We start from the raw sequence: 20400 nt of genomic DNA on the forward strand, positions 1-20400 counted from the left end.
GGCAAATATTCCCTCTGCACATATAATCAGCTTTATTTAAGTGGATAGGGAAATTGAAATTAATATTATGGTCTATCTTATCCTCATTGATAGCACAATGGTGATGGTTTAGCTGTGTGTTATCGTCATCATAATTTCGTTTAGGCTTATTGTATACATATTACATACTTTGAACAATCCTAAGGTGCATTTGTTTAAATACTGTTAACCAAACATATTACCTGACAGTGAGTAGGTGTGATGAGTTGGTCCCTGGTGTCTACTCCTCTTTCTCTCTCCATCCCACAGAGATGAACCGTCATCACTATTCCCTGTATGTCCATAATTGCCGCCTTGTGTTCCTGCTGAGGAGAGACTTCACCCAGGTGGACACCTTCAGACCGGCTGAGTTCCACTGGAAACTGGAGCAGGTAAGACACTGTGATGCTCTGGGACACGTGGGACAGAGAGGGGAACTTGGTGACACATAACACAAGTCACCTCAGTTTATAAATCAACTCGGGCCAATCTCATAGGCAGGAATGAAGCCTCTAGCCTGGATTAAACTTGTATCAAACATCCACTCTTGGCTTAATTCAGGTCTGTACCTTGCAATAATAATAGAAGACATCATGGAGTTCATATACAGGGTGTGGCATAAGGTGCATAAGGGAATAATCTCTAAAAACAGATATCTGCATATGAATGCAGAATCTGTAGGCAACAGGACAAGATTTTGGTATCTGAAGCATTTCAGACTTTAGTCTATTTGTAGTCCAAGTGGTATTGAGCAATCACTTTTGATCAGGCTTTGGTTGCATACAGGTTAACAGTCCATGTGGTGACGCATTGGCAAAATGCTGGCTACGCTGGAACCCCTGAAATATTTGCCGTTCCCCCCAGAGTCTAAATCGCTGCAGACAAATAGCCAATGGGTTCCGAGGTTGATAAGGTAGTAAGAACCACAGACCAGGATACAGACCCTAAATAACTGGTTGCCCATCAGACTCATAAAACACATTCACATGGTTTTGCGTGTGTTTGTTTCATTGGTTTCATTTAGTGCTTGACTGCACTAGAAATCCTCAACATAAAAAAGCCTAACCTTTAATTAACACCCAATTATTTTGGAGAACTCTCATACCACTCTTCCTAATAACCGTACAGTTTTTTAATGGATTTAGTGACTCCTTAATAAATATTTGCTATGGATATGAATACATTCCTGATAGTATTTCATTATAGCCAGAGCTGTTTTTTTAACTTTCTTTCCCTGCTATTGCCTCACATATAATATAAAGATTTATCTAAGGAATCAAATATTTATCAGAGATAAAACACTGTGTAACCTGACATGGGATCAAATTTGGAAATGATTACAAACATGATTTTGGGAGGGTTTTTCTTTTAATACAGAAATGTTGGTATGAGTAGGGCAAGACTGAAAATGTTTTCGAAAAACAGCCAAAACAAATGTCACCACTTCATTGATTCGTGGGTTAAAATATGCTAGTCTGTCATCAGTTTGGAATACTCTTATTTAATATTTAATCCGTTAAGTATAGGTGTGATATCATTGTCGAAATGAATGAATACATGAGTAAACAGACAAAGCAAAGAGAGGCAGAAACACGCTCTCTCCAGGGACGTGTGTATGCATGTGTAGACGGCAGCTGTCTGTTGATCAAGGATGCTGTCTTAAAGTCAGACAGGTCACCTCGACTCACCAAGACCCCGCTCTCACACAGCGAGGACATTTGATTCATGGGAGAGACACGCAGCTGAGTCTGGAAATCCAGATGCAGCACCCAGGGCTAATATGATCAGACACATCACTGGTCTTGATTGGGGGGGGAGAGCATGAAAGAGGTTGTCCATTAGCCTCGAGACGACACATGGTGTGCGAGAGGAATCGTCTGGAGGAATATAAACACAGGGTTCCCACAGAGTATCTCGTCCGTTTCTTTTCAAACATTTTAAATATTCAAAAGATGAATCACCATTTCTCACAAACCCCACTGCTCCCTTTCACAAAGTACATATTTGCCTGTTAAAAGTGATTTTCCATCAGCTTTCATGGCCATAGCTACCACTGATGACACTGAGGTCACATCCTCTGTATTTTTTCATGCAATTTTGGGGGTTGTAGCAACCCGGTGGGAGTTATATTAGAGAACTTAAACATGGTGGCAATTTTACACACTTATTCCTGTGAATACTTGTATTTAGTATAGTGTGTGTATTTGTAGGACTGATGGCAGCAGTGTATCTAAAATCCTGAATACAGCCCTGCAAGCATTTGACTTTGTATTAGCCACACTAGCGGCATGGCACTAGGAATGGCAATGTCTGTGAGTCAGTCCAACACTTTCGTCCAGCAGAGGTGTCAAGTAACGAAGTACAAATACTTTGTTACTTTACTTAAGTAGAAATTTTGGGTATCTATACTTTACTGGAGTAATTATTTTACAGCAGACTTTTTAATTCTACTCCTTACATTTTCACGCAATTATCTGTACTTTCTACTCCTTACATTTTAAAAATAGCCTTGTTACTCCTATTTCAGTTCGGCTTGTTTTCATTCCGGCTCGTCATCGTTCAAAAAAACACCCAAAAAAACAAAAACCTATCCAGATAAATCGTGCCATCTGGATAAAGTGAATTTGATTGTGGTTGGATGAGAGGTATAAACATACAGTATACCATTCCGACTCCCTATTGGTTTGTAAACTAGTCCATGAAACATATGTTAATGCTCAGTAGTACACTTATGGATCTTTAATGTATTTGCATTGTACTAAAATGTGTTCATTTTCATGGGCATAAATGCGGCTGAAACAGGTGCATCCCAAATGTTTCAGCATTAACATTTTAATTTAACGTTATAGTCATTATGGAATTTAGAAAAAAAATGTTTTGTGGAGCTAAGGTAGTGCACTATAGGCCCCTGTGGCGCAGCCTAGCTGTTGTCCTTAATGGCATTTGTTCCCCCTTACATTACTTTTACATTTATCCTTTCAAACCAGTACTTTTACACTTTTACTTGAGTAAAAAGCTTGAGTTGATACTTCCAACTTCTACAGAAGTCTTTTTAAACCCAAGTATCTATACTTCTACCTGAGTAATGAATGTGAATACTTTGACACCTCTGTTGTCCAGACTGAAATATGTCAACAACTATTGAACGGATTGTGTTGAAATCTTGTCCAGACATTCATGGTCTCCAGAGGATGAATCTGACTGACTTGGTAATGTATTGACTTTTTCAATGGCCACACAGGCAGGTTAAAGTTTTGACTTATCCAGTGAAATATCTCAATATGTACTGGATGGATTGGCACAGCATTTAGTACAGACATTCATGGTCCCCAGAGGATGAATCCTAATGACTTTGGTGACTCTCTGACTTTTCTTCTAGCACCACCATTAGGTAAACATTTATGTTTTTAGTGAAATGTTTCAACAGCAATTGGATGGATTTCCTTAACATTTGGTACAGACATTCATTAATTGTAATGACTTTAGTGCACCCTTCACTTTTCCTCTAGCACCATCATCAGGTGAAATTATATATTTGTTCAATACTACCAAATACCTGCAAAACTAATCTACATTCCTCATAAACCCCACTGTTTCCCGTCACAATATTTGCCATATCAAAGCGTCAAAGGTGTTCTCCTTGTCTTTATTGAAGGTGATAAACGTAATAGTGATTTTACCATCAGCCTTTCACTTTCATACAATCTGGCAATTTTGTTTGTTTGCACAGATAGAACAGCTCCCTCTCCCTGTCATGTGCTGTCAAGCAATCAAGCTAATGCAACCTGCACAATGGGTTGAATGCTGTTTAGATGCCAAAGGGAGTAATTTTCACTTAGATGAGCTTGTTTGTTTGTGGTAATTCTAGTATCATACAGTTTAATTCACCAAAAAGATTTACACAGTTAGTTAATTCTATGGCCTTGTCTAAAGTGATCGCAATTTATTTATTTTATTAGGTGATAAAGCCTTCTATATGCTGGTGCCATATACATATTTGAAACAGGCTGAACAATAGTTGTTAAACTGTAGTTTCCTGAGCACTTTCTGAATCTCCTTCTCCTCCTTGCATGCTCTCTCTCATCTCCCTCCCTCTTGTTAATAGGTGTCTCTGAAACCTTGGGGCATGAGAGGAAACTTTCATTAAGTTGCTATCTCCCCTCGTCTACTCGCCACTTTGTCTACATCTGCTAATGTATTTTAAACAAAATGAACTTCTGAATACCTCGAGCCCAGACAACCCTTCCACAGAAGAATCTCCTCCTCTCCCTACGTTGGTTTATCACAGAAGTCCAATTAATTTCTCATACAATCCAATCAGGCATAGCGAGTTGCTACATAATGACTGGAACATGGGGGAAAGATGGTTGCAGATATTAGTTTTACCTGCTGGAAAAAAATGAGCGAACTATCTGTTAATAACAGGCACAGAGTAGTTAGGGTAGCATGGCTTTATGCGTACAGACCTATTGTGTTCAGTGTGGTTCAGTATTTTAAGCTTTGCTATCTGTGCTGTGTGCATTCTTGAGAGAGAGGTTTTTATTGACTTCATTGAAGCGCTTTTTCTTGAGCTTGTATTGAACGTGTCTTGAAGCTGTTTCGTGCATGAGCCAGTACTGAACGTGCCCCTGTGTGTGTTATAACTTTGTAGAAAATTGGATTGAGTCTGCATGGTCCAAAAAAATAGCCTTTGGCTTGTACAGGTGTCCAGGCAGAAGGAGGCTGAAAGAGTGGCTCGCACACCCACCCTCAGACTCCTGTTCTTTAGCTTTCTTAAGCTTTATTATTCCATTGATTGAGGAAATGTCCTTTAAGTTTTGCAAATTGCAAACTGCCCTTGCAAGCACAGATGAGGTCGAGTAAATTCCACCAGTAAGTTAACACTTATATACGGTGGCTGACAGGGCCAAATGCATTGCAACTTAATAAGTGGTTCATGAAATGCTGACAGATACTTTGCTGGTCCATTAGGACCCAAAAATGTAGAATTTCCATTTGAGACTGGTGGTTATTAGTTGACGGTGGTGTTTCAATGCTTCCATGTAGAGTTTGATGTGTCCCACGTAGAACAATAAATGGAAATGTTGGTTTTACAGTTAGAACTAACCCTGCATTGTGTCCTCGTCTGACAGGACGGAGGGACTTTGGCGAGAGGAGAAAATCAATAAGAAAGAGCAAGGTGCAGGTTGGACACCCCTATACAGCATAGTGTATATTAATGATAAACAACTACATTTTCAAAACTGGAGGATCTATCACTGACCGGAAGTGACGTAACGCGAGGGAGTCTGGTCAAGTTCATGCTCAAATTACAATGGGCGTGGATGAAGAAACCGAGCTCTCCAAAGTTGGCGAGCATGCCTATGATGGCCCACAGGCCTATAATTATGAGCCTCCTAGGCGAGATAGAGGTCAGGGGAGGATTAGGGGGGGGATCAGGGGGAGGAACAATGGGCAGAAAAGAGAAGTAGAGTTGCGAACCAGTGGCGAATAGGGCAAGTGACTTGGTGAGTTACTGTGTAGTATGGTGGCTAACTCTGGTTCATCTAGGCTAGTACATTAGTGTCATACAATAAATCTGCTTTAGCAAACATACTTTCGACCTTGTTTTAGATTAAACATACATGTAGATTGTCTTAATTTAAGCCAGCAACGTTTTGTCTTGTGATATTCTACAACCTAAGATTTTAACGCTCAGACAGCTGTGGAGTCCATCCATACATGGATGTATTAAGAGAAGCAGGTTAGCACTAGCACAGAATCGTTTTGTTGGTTAGGTGCTTGTGCGGACATTGTGAGGCTATGGCGTCGGTGGTGGACAGCATGTGTTGTCGAGAGGTGGATGACTACTGGGCACTAGTTGAGGGTTTAGTCCCGGCCACGGACATTACCTGCCTGCCGCTCCATCCCGGCTTTGATGCCTGCTGCCTCAACCCGTTCTCGCTGCAGGTAGCATACCTCAACTTCAGGCAGGAGTATGGCCCTCTCCAAGCCAACAGACCACAGTATGTTTAGATGAGAGTAATTTATAACACTATTATATTATACACTTCTATTATAGTCGTCAGTTTTCTACACAAATAACAAACTATCAAAATAATGTACATACTGTAACTACTTATATATAGCCATATTTTACTGCTCTTTATACTATTCCTCTTGCACATACAGTACACTTATAATAATTTTGATCTAAATGTTGTTTCCACCAAGAGTCTACATTGAATGTAGAAGTTACATCATTACCTTCGGCTACCCCATGGACAACACTTATTTTTTTCAGGAAAGCAATCATGCAAACACTCAGTGGGGACTTTCTCTGATTTTATAAGTGGACAGCAGTGGGAAATATGAAATATGTTACCGTCCATGCAGAGTACTGTATATATGACAGGTTTAAAGGCTTGAGTGTCCTTAATGAAGTCAGGGAAGGTAAAGCAAGTGAGACAGCTGCAATATGTGTAAATGTTTAAATATGAATAATTTGTAGTTGTCTCATACTCACTGCACTGGACGTTTATCCAGGCCCTTTAGTCCCTAACTTAGTCCTCCCTTTTGTGCTCGGTAGATTAGAGGTAGAGCTTTTGTGCTGACAACAGTGTCCATAAAGTTGAGGGCTGTATCAAAACAATGAGCAGAAAGATGCCAAAACACTCAGTTGAGCTGAGGGGAACTGAAGAGTGGAGTCAGAATTATCTGTGGGTTCATCACTACAAATAACACCTTTCACATTACACATAGTCACTTGACACATTGTTCATATAAAAATATGGACTAGTGCAGCTTTAAAGTTAAGGAAATAAATTTTCTGCAATCCAACACTAGATGACCATTGGCCTTAGCATCATGCTTAAAGTAAATTCAGGTTTACGATAACAATTCAAACACTTTTGTCTTTTAATATTGATTCATATGCTTCCTTTCCCATCTTCACATGTGGGTGTAAAAGCTCCCAAGCGATTCAAAGTGTGAGCTCACATCCATTGTGCGCATCAACAATGGCTGAATGTATTCTCAGTCATGACAATAAAAGATGGAGAGCAGCATCTTTTTTGCCAACCACTTGGCATGATCTTCCCCCACAGTTGCCTCCTAACTGGTCCAGGCTTATTGTCAAAACAAACATCTCCTGAGCACAATTTCAACACGGAGCATCTGGCATTTTCAAATTGCTGATGTGCTGCTGTTGACTGCTGTCATCAGAAACTCCTTGTTAGTAAATTTTGGGATGTCTAGGGATCACGCTACCTGATGAGGTTAGGAAATGATGTTGTTTTTATTATGAAGTGGAGAAAAAAAGATTTTTTTTTTTGCAAGAAAACAGTGAAGGTCTGCACATCTGTCTCATTTAGAGATTCTGAGAGAAAAGGCACACATCACACATGCTGCCTATCCCGCAGGCTCAGACCTGCTATGAGGAGCACAAACCATTAACACAGGCTCACATAATAGCACATGCTGCTGTCTTCCATTTTGCACCAAATTAATGTGCAAATGACAACAACAAACACACACGGCATCACAGAAGTTAGTGAAATAAAATGCATTACACGTTTTTTTTAAATTGTAGTCTTTTAGCTGACAGAGTGATTAACAATCACTGCAACAGCAGATAAGCAAAGCCACAATCAACAGAAATCAGGATTTCTTTTGAATGTATATCTGTGTTTAATTTGGGGGACGCCAAGTCCCCCAAATTAAATGACAAACTTTGTCACTTCAATGTAAACAACTGTCGTTTTGGGGGCACTTACTTGAACAACTGATGCAGTCTCGTGGTGTCGTACTTATTTGGGAAAGTTTTTTTTTCATTCTTCCCTCGAATTATGATGGATATATTTTAAATTTCCATATTTTAGACAAATGCTGTAGTCTGTGTCCAGTATTAATCAATGAGAGCACAAAAAGTTTCTTAGCTTATCTGTGTCTGTCTGTAACATACACACACACACATACATACACACAGCATTTCCCTCCTCATGGGAGGGTTGAATGATAGATGACTCCTACTAAAGAGCCTGCTAAATTAAGAGCTCTGATGCACCAACTGGCTCCAAAGAGCATGATGGGCACACACACATCCAGTCTTTTGAAGGGTCTTTCTGACTGTTGAAACTGCATGCAGACTTTTGCCTCGTACAGTCTCGTCTCGTCTGTCCACCTGAGCCCCTTGCCTGCATGCATGCAGGCACACAATGTCACTCTCCTCACTTGTTGGAGGCATTAATCTCCCACCGATGTTTTTCTGTGTCCAAAGCCATCATCTAGCTCTGTGTCAGGACTAAAATCGCTCTATTTACCCAGCTCAAGGCTAACATCTCACAGCTTTACTCAAAAATACTTGCCCCACTCAAGAGTTTGGGGGAGACTAACATCGGGCTACTTTGTACACGTTGTCCATGCCACTCAACCTGTAAAATTGCACCAAGTGGAGCGTACAGCTCTTCTGTCAGAATCCCTCTGAAATACAGTGGTCATCAGATGTCTATCTTATCTATGGTAGTCACACAGCACATATCCCTATTAAAACAGTAGATTTATTGCAAACACCAGAGTAGCAATCCCTAGATTTTTGGTATTGATTGGCAGTCATGCAAATTGTCCTGTTTGTATTCAGGTGGAGGATCTTATTGACAGCAGGAATCAATAACCACGGAAAGATAAAAGGGTAGAGACAGAGATAGAAAAGTTAGGTGAAAGAGAGACCCACCTCAGGGGACAGTGGTCAAGGCACAAAAATAGATGAAAAAAAGAAAGATGGAGAAGAAGGAAATAAATGTCAGAAATGGCTTTTCACTGGACCAGACACATGCCAATATATACCATTGGTGGGAGTATCTGGGAGAAATAGAAACTGACAATAAACAATAAACAGCAGAACAACAACAGTACTCTTTCTTACTGCTAATATCACTCAAGCCAATCTCTCTGCTAGATTTGGTAAGCAAGACACACAGGATGATAGACAGATATGAGATCGATACAGTCACCCAGGGTGTGAGGAGTCAAAATAATATGCAAAATAATTGGATTTGTAAGTGTAATCAGAGCAGGCAGGCTCTGTTGTTACAATCCCCTCAGTTTGATATCACAGACAGACAACATTATCTTCTCTCATAATAATCTGCTGAGGTGTCTGTCAACCACCACTATCACAGTCTGCTTCACAAATGAAATCAGCCTTTATTACAAACGCACTTTCCAAAACCCTGTTCCATGCAGTTTTCCATCATTTTTATTTCTCTCACATCCCACCATCCCTGGATAATAATACCTCTCCTTTATGAGAGTGGGACGTACTGTCGGTCTTAGATAGGCAGAACTAGTGCTGGAAAGGCCCCTAAATGACAGAATGGAGGAGCAATGGCTTTTATTACATTGCTGTGTGTGTGTGTATGTGTGTGTGTGTGTGTGTGTGTGTGTGTGTGTGTGTGTGTGTGTGTGTGTGTGTGTGTGTGTGTGTGTGTGTGTGTGCGTGTGCGTGTGTGTGTGTGTGCGTGTGTTGTGTGTGTAAGACTGCATATTCTGTATGTATAAATGTGTGTTTGATATTTTCCTCATGTGTATCTAGCAGAGGTCACCCAAGTCAAGTCTCAAAATCCAGAAATAGTCTCAAGTACTTTATAAAAAGTCAGTTAAGTTTTAAGTCATTCATGAATGGGCATTTCAACATTCAAAGCAGGCTTAATAATCCTTTTTTTACATAACTAAGGTGGAGTTGTTTAATATTTCCTTACATTCACATACAAGGAATGTATGTTTAACCCATCCTAGCTAGTAAGGAGCAGTGGGCAGAAGTAGTCCGGTGCCCGGGTACCAACTCCAGCTGTTAATGTGTTTCAGAGCAAATAATTCAACATTCAAGATCTTCAGCTATGTAAGTCCAGCCATGTTGCCGTCATACTCATTATGTGTTGTTTTAAGATGTTAGAAAGCTTCAGACTTGAATGTTTCTGGTTTTAAGACTCAAGTTAGGTCAAGTCTTTAGCAATCAAGTCCAAGTCTTTGTGTGACTTTAATCTTACTTATATATCTCATGTCTAGAGAGTGGAAATGCTGTCTGTCAGTCTGTGTTTGTATGAGTAAGAATACATGTACACAATTATATTTGAATATGTTCCTTTTGAGTGTGCAGGTCTTTGTGTGTGTATCATGGGTATAGTATAGGCCCATGTGTGCATTGTATATGCACTTGTTCACACATTTTGTTGGCCACAGTATGTGTGTAGGTGTTTGTGTGTAGTTTTTTTAAGAAACTGGGTACCTTTGATTTCACTTTCTGGTAAATGGGAGCACAAAGGCCAAATAAAAGAAAATAACAGCACAGTAAAAGCTGCTGTTCTGTGCCATTCATCATATTAATCTGGAGCAAATAGGTTCGCTGAATCCCCTCGTTCCAGCGAATCTCTCCCTTTACCCTTCGCCCTTTCCGCCCTCTCACTTTCTTTGTTTTTTTCCCTCCCTACGATTTGTCTTACTTTCTGGCCAAATAACACTCCTAAACTCTCCACCCAGACTTTCTGCCTACGCAAATAGTTTTTAATAAAGAAAGTTTATGTGCAGTGCAGCCCTTCCCTCCGACTGGCTAAAGCACTTCCTGGATTGAGGTTGGCTGTCAGAATCTGCAGTGAAGATTTATTGTGCACATCCTATCCTACCCTGACCTTAAGTGTGGTAGGAGAAAAGAGGGAGAAAGAGAGATGAATTGAAGAAGAGATGGAGTCAGAGACGCGGAGGAATAAGTGAGCCTGGTAGAGGGCTGGTATATTTGGCGTAGAGTGTCGGCGGTCTCTAGTGTGAAATCTACTGCTGGATTTAAAGTAGCCTAACATATAAAGATATACAGTCACCAAGCACACTCCAGGAGACAGTGACTCACTCTGTCTGCCACACTGATCCATCAAAAAAATCCAACAACATGCATGCATTGAATGAATTTAGGCCTTATCATAGTATGTAGGAGGTAAAAATGCTGAGTCCATGACTCAAGCATTTTTACCTCCTACATACTATGATGCCTGCACTTGCTTACTGACCACCACCAGGATTCAGAAGCAGAAACACCACTGCATCTATATGTAAATCACAAGACAACAGAAAGGTTTCTTTGGAACTTAACAAGCTTAATAAAGCTAGCCTAGGATTATTTTTCAAAGCAGAATTTTCCATGTGCAGATGTGGTTTTGAAATGGTGAGCATGGAAATATCTACGAATATATGTGACACTGGTTTCATCTGATCTGAGGCCGTATGTTTTGGACACTCGGGTGAAGAGAGGGGCAGAGCTGTCAACCGATCACCATCTGGTGGTGAGTTGGGTCAGGTGGTGGGGGAAGACTCTGGACAGACCTGGTAAGCCCAAACGTGTAGTGCGGGTAAATTGGGAACGTCTGGAGGAGGCCCCTGTCCGACAGACTTTCAACTCACACCTCCGGCGGAGCTTTTCGTGCATCCCTGTGGAGGCTGGGGGCATTGAACCCGAGTGGACAATGTTCAAAGTTTCCATTGCTGAAGCTGCGGCGAGGAGCTGTGGTCTTAGGATCTTAGTGCCTCAAGGGGGTAACCCACGAACACCGTGGTGGACACCAGTGGTCAGGGAAGCCGTCCGACTGAAGAAGGAGTCCTTCCGGGATATGTTATCTCGGAGGACTCCGGAGGCGGTTGCAGGGTACCGAAGGGCCCGAAGGGCTGCAGCCTCTGCCGTGAAAGAGGCAAAGCAGCGGGTGTGGGAGAAGTTTGGAGAAGACATGGAGAAGGACTTTCGGTCGGCACCAAAGTGTTTCTGGAAAACTGTTCGCCACCTCAGGAGGGGGAAGGGGGAACCATCCAAGCTGTGTACAGTAAGGATGGGACACTGTTGACCTCCACTGAGGAGGTAATAGGGCGGTGGAAGGAGCACTTTGAGGAACTCCTGAATCCGACTAATACGCCCTCTATGTTAGAGGCAGAGCTGGAGGATAACGGGGATTGTCGCCGATTTCCCAGGCGGAAGTCACTGATGTAGTCAAACAACTACACAGTGGCAAAGCCCGGGGATTGATGAGATCCGTCCAGAAATGCTCAAGGCTCTGGGTGTGGAGGGGCTGTCCTGGTTGACACGCCTCTTCAACATTGCGTGGAAGTCTGGGACGGTGCCAAAGGAGTGGCAGACTGGGGTGGTGGTTCCTCTTTTTAAAAGGGGACCAGAGGGTGTGTGCCAATTATAGGGGTATCACACTTCTCAGCCTCCCTGGTAAAGTCTACTCCAAGGTGCTGGAAAGGAGGGTTCGGCCGATAGTCGAACCTCGGGTTGAGGAGGAACAATGCGGATTCCGTCCTGGTCGTGGAACAACGGACCAGCTCTTCACTCTCGCAAGGATCCTGGAGGGAGCCTGGGAGTATGCCCAACCGGTCTACATGTGTTTTGTGGATTTGGAGAAGGCGTATGACCGGGTCCCCCGGGAGATACTGTGGGAGGTGCTGCGGGAGTATGGGGTGAGGGGGTCTCTACTCAGGGCCATCCAATCTCTGTATGACCAAAGTGAGAGCTGTGTCCGGGTTCTCGGTAGAGTCGGACTCGTTTCAGGTGAGGGTTGGCCTCCGCCAGGGCTGCGCTTTGTCACCAATCCTGTTTGTAATATTTATGGACAGGATATCGAGGCGTAGTCGGGGTGGGGAGGGGTTGCAGTTTGGTGGGCTGGGGATCTCATCGCTGCTCTTTGCAGATGATGTGGTCCTGATGGCATCATCGGCCTGCGACCTTCAGCACTCACTGGATCGGTTCGCAACCGAGTGTGAAGCGGTTGGGATGAGGATCAGCACCTCTAAATCGGAGGCCATGGTTCTCAGCAGGAAACCGATGGAATGCCTTCTCCAGGTAGGGAATGAGTCCTTACCCCAGGTGAAGGAGTTCAAGTGCCTTGGGGTTTTGTTCGCGAGTGAGGGGACAATGGAGCGGGAGATTGGTCGGAGAATCGGCGCAGCGGGTGCGGTATTGCATTCAATCTATCGCACCGTTGTGACGAAAAGAGAGCTGAGCCAGAAGGCAAAGCTCTCGATCTACCGGTCAGTTTTCGTTCCTACCCTCACCTATGGTCATGAAGGCTGGGTCATGACCGAAAGAACGAGATCCAGGGTACAAGCGGCCGAAATGGGTTTCCTCAGGAGGGTGGCTGGCGTCTCCCTTAGAGATAGGGTGAGAAGCTCAGTCATCCGTGAGGAGCTCGGAGTAGAGCCGCTGCTCCTTTGTCGAAAGGAGCCAGTTGAGGTGGTTCGGGCATCTGGTAAGGATGCCCCTGGGCGCCTCCCTAGGGAGGTGTTCCAGGCACGCCCAGCTGGGAGGAGGCCTCGGGAAGACCCAGGACTAGGTGGAGGGATTATATCTCCAACCTGGCCTGGGAACGCCTCGATCCCCAGTCGGAGCTGGTTAATGTTGCTCGGGAAAGGGAAGTTTGGGGTCCCCTGCTGGAGCTGCTCCCCCCGCGACCCGACACCGGATAAGCGGACGAAGATGGATGGATGGATGGATGGTTTAGTGCAATCATTAGCAGCACTCTGTGTAAGTGGAGACTGTATGTGCTAAATGTGCACTACTTAAAATTATTATGCCAATGTCACACTAACACTACCTGTTGCTATGGCATATTTTCTATAAACAGTGGAGCCAAAACCACAAAGGAAGTGGCCTTAAGCGGATCTGACCTACTTTGCTTCTCTATAGAATGATATTTACTCATATAGGAGATGTTAAAACAATCAAAAGTTTTCCCTCCTTTTGTATAAACATCACACACATATCACCATTTCGGAAGTTAAGAAGAAAAGTTTAAGGCTAGTTCATATGGTTTTATAAACGTTAGATGGCTTAATGTGGTCTGTCTGCCATTGCCATTATTTAACGGCCAGCTATGACTTTATTGTTTTTGCTTTAAATGTAGCTTAAAAGTGTGGTTACTTTGTATACACCCTCCATACTCAACATGTAACGCCACAGCTCTCCCTTCTTACAAATCCACTTAGTGAGAAAACACCTGCCAGTGATAGACGTTCCAAACTACTGGTTATGACACTTCGATCAGAGGGTTTCTGTCTGATATTGATTTAAAGTACTGTAGGAACAGGTTAAAGTGTTGTAGCATTTTTGGATTTTCATACAATATCAGACCAGACTGGAGAATATAAGGAGAAGGTGATCAAAAAGAGAGGGTAATACTGTAAGGATGGACAAATGTTGAACTAATTATTGGCCTAATTAGATCGTTTGGTTCATGTCATCTACCTCTGATATGAGGGAAGAATCCCTCCATCCCAGTCATCCAGCCTCAAATATAAAAATGCTGAATATGAGCCCAACATATTGCCTGTTTACAACCTGTCCAAATATATCACTATTAGTGATCAAAGACTAGATACTGATACACAGTTGATAATTCACAGCTCAAGTACACAGCTAGAATTTGTGGCTCAGCTACAGAGATGCCATGCTAAGCTGAGTCTCCTACTGGGGATCAACTGGGGTGAAATAAGGTTAATCCAAATCTGTAACTGAATATTCTCTGTTTGCTAACAGACCCAAAGCAAAACACTCATGGGGACCCTTGGATCCAACACATTGTATTGGGGCCAAAATGTTCCCAAAAGTAGCATCAAGAAAAAGTGTGTGCCTTAGAAAGCTAGGACCTTTAGCGAAAAAGACAAACTAATGATGTAGCGTTTAGTTAATATATAAACCACAGCATTTGAAGTGAAATAGCCTCTTTTTGTATTGATATGCATTGTTCAACATGCTTTCCATTCACCATTTCTTATATCCACCTACTGTATGTCCGGTCTTGACCTGTTACAAATCGATTTACAATTATAGCAGGACTTTTCTTTTTTATTTGCTCTTTTCGTGGCACTGTAAAACAATGGCATCTATCTATAATTGCAGGAACGTCTGTATGTCTGTGTTAAGCGCATATCTCTCGAAACATTAGTCCGATGGATTTCAAACTTGACTGGTGTCTTGCTACAGGCACGAGTAAGTGCAGTGCCAAGTTTGAGTTTGGTTGGATAAGAAATGCAAAAGATATCGTCGGTAAAAGAAGCACACAGTAGGAAGGTAACCTGCACATTAGCGCCTCTGACTCTTTTCCTGCTATTGTATTAAATTGCTGAGAGCTGGAAGAACATAACGTAGCCTAATCTCAGAGATTATTCCTTAAGAGCGCTGTGCAATGCAAGAAAATCTCAGAGCTGAACCGGGCAGATAGCCTACATCAGATTTCATCAGACTCACAGATATGTGCTGTTTAGCGCTCATAACGGACCGGGTGGGTAGCGCACTGCCATGAGTCCATGACACTAATGTCTGATTACATTTTAATTGTGATATTTTGTGATTACATTCAGATTCTGCAATGTTCTCTGTCAGGTAAATATAGAAGCACAATGTATTCCTCCATAGGCGCCGATTTATGTTTTCCTCCGTGGGTGCTCACGGGTGCATGCCTTTAAAAAACAAAAAGTAGTCAAAAAATGTTTGCATTTCAGAACCTTAGGAAACGGACAGTGGCCGATACGAACACACTATTTACTCTATAATAAAGCCGTAAAGTTTCAGGACAGCATCACTTCTCACAAATACAGATAGGATTGAAGATGAGAAGTTTAACTGACCACCAACTACCGCTGACCTGACGGAGCACCACGACCGGCCGCTCGCGGTGCTCTGTATCCAGCGCGCAGTAACCGATTCTGGGGTATCAACCGTAATCATCTTCGTGGGAAATTAAGAACTCTCTGCACTGGTGTTGGATGTCGTTGATGCACTTGCATCATTAGGTTTGCTTTTTTAATAACAAATCTGTCCATTTAATTCTCACTCTGATTACCTAATGCACATACATACACTGTGGGGGGGATGGACGCTTTTTCATCCAAGAGACGCTGTGATTGGTGGATAGGATATGGAGCAGGGGACTGACAGCGACATAACCAATCACATTGTGACAGATGCTACACTTAGCACCAATTGCAATGTTTAATTTTAAATGAATGTAGCCTACTGGCAGACTGGCACATGTGGGTGCTCAGTGGGTGCTCGGTATTTTCCATGGGCGCCTATGTCTTCTTCTGATGTAGAAGTAGCCTACACTAAGTCAATAGATAGTAGGCTATACAGTGGAGTTGCATATTAAGTGGTTCAGGGTCCTTCTGTATGTCATTTTGGGGTACACTTTGGTTTTGATAAATTCTACAAGCAGCAACACCACAGGCCAAGCAGTACTCTGAAAACCAGTGGCTACTTTTAGGTGAAAATCAGATGGAACAGTGGGTGTTTTAAACCATTTGAGGGGGCGATATTGTGGCTAACCATTTTATTTACACCAGACCATTCTGTTGTAAGTGCATTTTCAATATATTTTCTTTTCTATTAGATTTAATGGCAGTCTGAAAATGTCCTCCTGCTGGGTTTAAACATTCTCTGGCCAGCTTTTTTTTCCCTTCTTATCTGCTTAGCACTTTTGTTTTCTTTGTTCCCTCCTGTTCCTGGTTTGCGATAGACTTGTTCTATTCATAGGAAATTATAAATGATACATGCAAGGTAATCAGAAGTGCTTCTGATAGATAATAGGCTACTGTCCCACAAATCAACACCTCTCCTGAGCTCCTGATAAGCATTTGCAGGGGATTAAGAATCTGCAAAACCTGTGTTTGTGTGTGCACAATTTACATAAGCATGTAAGCGTTCATGTGCAGTAAACACCTACACATTCACAAGTCACTGTGAGAAATCACTCAGGCAAAATCAAGAATCAAGGAATCAATTCAGATTTGCCGAGAAGAAGTGCGATTGTGGTGTAAATTGTGGCTTGGATGCTTAGGGTCTCACAGTACCTTAAAGGAGAATTCCGGCCAATTTTTACGTTAATCTTGATCGCTATAGCTACGCGAGTACTTTTGATACAAAAAACCCCGACCCGAATCAGTGCAGGTAACACGGAGAAGCTGCAGCTACGTACTACAAGCGTCCCCTGAGCTAAAACGGCAGTGCTCGGGGCAAGTTTTAGAGTGCCTTTGTGCCTCTTAACAGACACAAAATGCAATTAATATGTCTGTGCCACATGAACAGGGCCCTTACGTGTCAACAAGATGCGTTTTCAACTCAGACATTGTTTAAATTCACCTACCCTGGTCCCTGTCTCGATCCTGCCGGTAGCTAGCTTGCCCTGCTAGCTGATAGGAGTTAGCTGCTAGCTGCCGTCCGGTAAGTGTATTCAGACAGGCTTCTGTGATAATCATCCCAATAACAATCCACGGAGCGGCGGTGGTGTGGCTATGTCCTCCAGAGGACAGGTCATGTCACGTCTTGAAGTGTATTCCCCCCTAAAAAAACAGTAGTGCGGTAGTAGCTGTTAGCTGCTATCCGCCCTCCGGTGAGTGTGTACAGCCAGATAGCTGTTAGCCGTTAGCTGCTAGCTGCCGTCCAGTGAATGTATTCAGCCAGGCATCTGTGATAATCATCCCAATAAAAATCCACGGAACGCCCGGTGGTGTGGCTATGTCCTCCAGTTACTGAAGGCTAGCTTTAGCTTGTGCTTGGAGCAGCAAATTCATCTGCCTGTTTCCCCTCTGTCTGTCAGTCTCGTTCTTTCCAACTCTTGTGAGGCTAGTTCTTCGTCTGTACACTCGGGTTTGAATAAATAAGGACAACCATCAAACTCAAAAGGCTCTTCCGTGTGTTGTATATCTGCTATATTCTTCATACTCCAAGCTTCTTCCGTTATAAACAACTCGGCTTTTCATTCTTCACACACTACGCTCCAATCTGCACACTACTGTTTAACTTTTTCTGCTACAACTGAATTCCCACTAGACAGCACAATGCAACAGCTAAGCTTCAGTAACGCTATTACTGTGCAAGCCACAGACATCGTTTATCCCGTTTCCATGTAGTTACATAGTCACTGATAACCAGTGGTCATAACCACTACAGTGTTCAATTACCTATTTTGAGGGGGAAATAATCTAAACATTTTGCTGCGAAGGCATGATCTGTCCTATGCAGGACATCCACCAGCCCACCGGGCGTTCCGTGGATTTTTATTGGGATGATTATCACAGATGCCTGGCTGAATACACTTTCCGGACGGCAGCAAGCAGCTAACGGCTAAAAGCTATTTGGCTGTACACACTCACCGGAGGGCAGCTAACAGCTAACAGCTACTACCGCACTACTGTTTTTTTAGGGGGGAATACACTTCAAGACGTGACATGACCTGTCCTCTGGAGGACATAGCCACACCACCGCCACTCCGTGGATTGTTATTGGGATGATTATTGTGTTGTTTGAGTCTTAAAGATGAGACTTAGTTTTCTTAATCCATAATGAGCTTGTGCTCAAACTTTAATGTACGACTGAACATCATCACAACCACATAGCTTCCCTAGCCTTTCTTCTTCATCTGTCTCCAATCACATGCACCATGGTCATATCACTAACTAAGTCCCTCTGCTGGTCAGACTAGGTATTACAGTTTATTCATTGCATATCAACACATCCCCCTTTCTTTGAAGCTGTGAACAAAACATACCTTAACATATGTACTGTGATCGTGAACAACCAGATTCACATTTTTTTTTTAAACAAAACTTTCTAATACCAAAAGCAGTTTTTTTTTTTTTTTTTTTTTATGAACTTCAAGGATCACCACTTTTACATCTCACTTTCCTTTTTTTTTTTTTTTTTTTTTTAAAAAACACAAAAAGAAGAACACCACATATTCTGTCCATAGAATCACAGATCAAGCTTGACTGGTTTTTTGACTTGACGCTCAGATCTCCGGAAGACAGGTGACCCTGAGTGTCCACACGCACACCTCCATCTGATTTCAGGTCTGGCACTGTTTCTGCATGTGACACAGAGGTATTTCCATCTTGATCCTCACATTCTGTTTCTCTGAAAGTCTCTCTGGTTTTGAAAAGGTTGCGACGGTTCCTTCTGAGCACGTGACCCTCCTCAGTCCTTACTTCATATGATCTCGGTCCGACCTCCTGGAGAACAGTAGCTTTCCGGTTCCACACATCCTGATCTTGGATACGCACCACATCATCTTTGGCAAGTGGTCTGAGGGTTTTGGTTGACTTGTCATAACGCTGTTTTTGTTTCCATTTCATATTCTCCATTTTTGTCTGTGTCTCTGCATTTTCTTTGATGTCTGTATAGCAAGGTAGGGTTGTGCGTAACTTGCGATTCATCAACAGTTCTGCTGGGGATAAACCACATTCAAGCGGGGCCGTTCTGTAGCTTAGTAGAGCTAAATAAGTATCTGACTTGCTGTCTGTGGCCTTTTTGAGAAGCTGTTTGATGATATGCATCCCTTTTCAGCTTTGCCATTTGCCTGTGCATGCTGTGGACTTGAAGTGACATGGTGAAATCCATATTGTCTGGCAAACTGTTGCCATTCCTTGCTGTTATAGCATGGACCATTGTCACTCACTAGAGTCTTCGGTATCCCATGCCGGGCAAAAATGGACTTGACATGAGTAATGACACTGTTGGAAGTTGCACTTGTGAGCAGAGCAATTTCAGGAAAGTTTGAATAGTAATCTATCACTAGCAGGTAGTCCTTGCCATTACAGTGAAACAAATCCGTTCCAACTTTCTCCCAAGGAGCAGTGGGAAGATTTTGGACCAACATAGGCTCCCTTGCCTGCTTGCTCTGGTACTTGTTACATGTTTCACATTTTCCTATCATATTTTCAATTGCCTTGTTGATTCCGGGCCAATACATGGCATTCCTGGCTCTTCTTTTGCATTTCTCAATACCAAGGTGTCCCTCGTGTAGCTTACGAAGTATCTCTGGCCTCAGGCTGTGTGGAATGACAATTCTACAGTCTCTCAATAACAGTCCATTTGCCACACTTAGCTCTGATTTAATGTGATAATACTTCGGACAGGACCCCTTGGGCGAGCCACTGTGGATGTTTTCCAACACTGTTTGTAGCTCCTTGTCTTTGACTGTTTCTTCACTGATCTGCTTTGCTTTAACTTGAGACACAGGTAGAGACTCAACGATCATGTTGACATGGTTCTCTATCTCTTTTTCCGTGGAGCATGCAGTACTCGTCTCTGGCGCTCGTGATAGCGCATCTGCTAGCACTAAATGCTTGCCTGGTGTGTATATAAGCTCAAAATCATACCTTTGCAGCTTCATGGCGAGCCACTGAATCCTCAGTGACATCTCATTGAGACTTTTCTTGATGAAGAGGACGATGATCTGTCTCAACTGTGAATGTAGGAAGTCCATAGACATAGCAATGAAAGATCTGTAGTCCATAAACTAATCCAAGGCATTCCTTCTCTATTTGAGCATATCTTGTTTCAGTCTTAGTCATGGACCTAGAAGCATAAGCAAC

General features: G+C 42.7%; 1 protein-coding gene across 1 annotated transcript in view; it reads left to right on the plus strand.

Moving 5' to 3' along the window:
- LOC114552916 (calsyntenin-2) overlaps window positions 1-20400 on the plus strand; it is a 179412-nt gene that overhangs the window by 103802 nt on the left and 55210 nt on the right. The window contains exon 10 of the mRNA XM_028574010.1: window positions 289-410. Coding sequence (XP_028429811.1) covers window positions 289-410 — 122 coding nt within the window. The remainder of the gene's footprint in view (window positions 1-288; window positions 411-20400) is intronic.

Source organism: Perca flavescens, chromosome 3, assembly GCF_004354835.1.
Source record: "Perca flavescens isolate YP-PL-M2 chromosome 3, PFLA_1.0, whole genome shotgun sequence".
Taxonomy (NCBI): domain Eukaryota; kingdom Metazoa; phylum Chordata; class Actinopteri; order Perciformes; family Percidae; genus Perca; species Perca flavescens.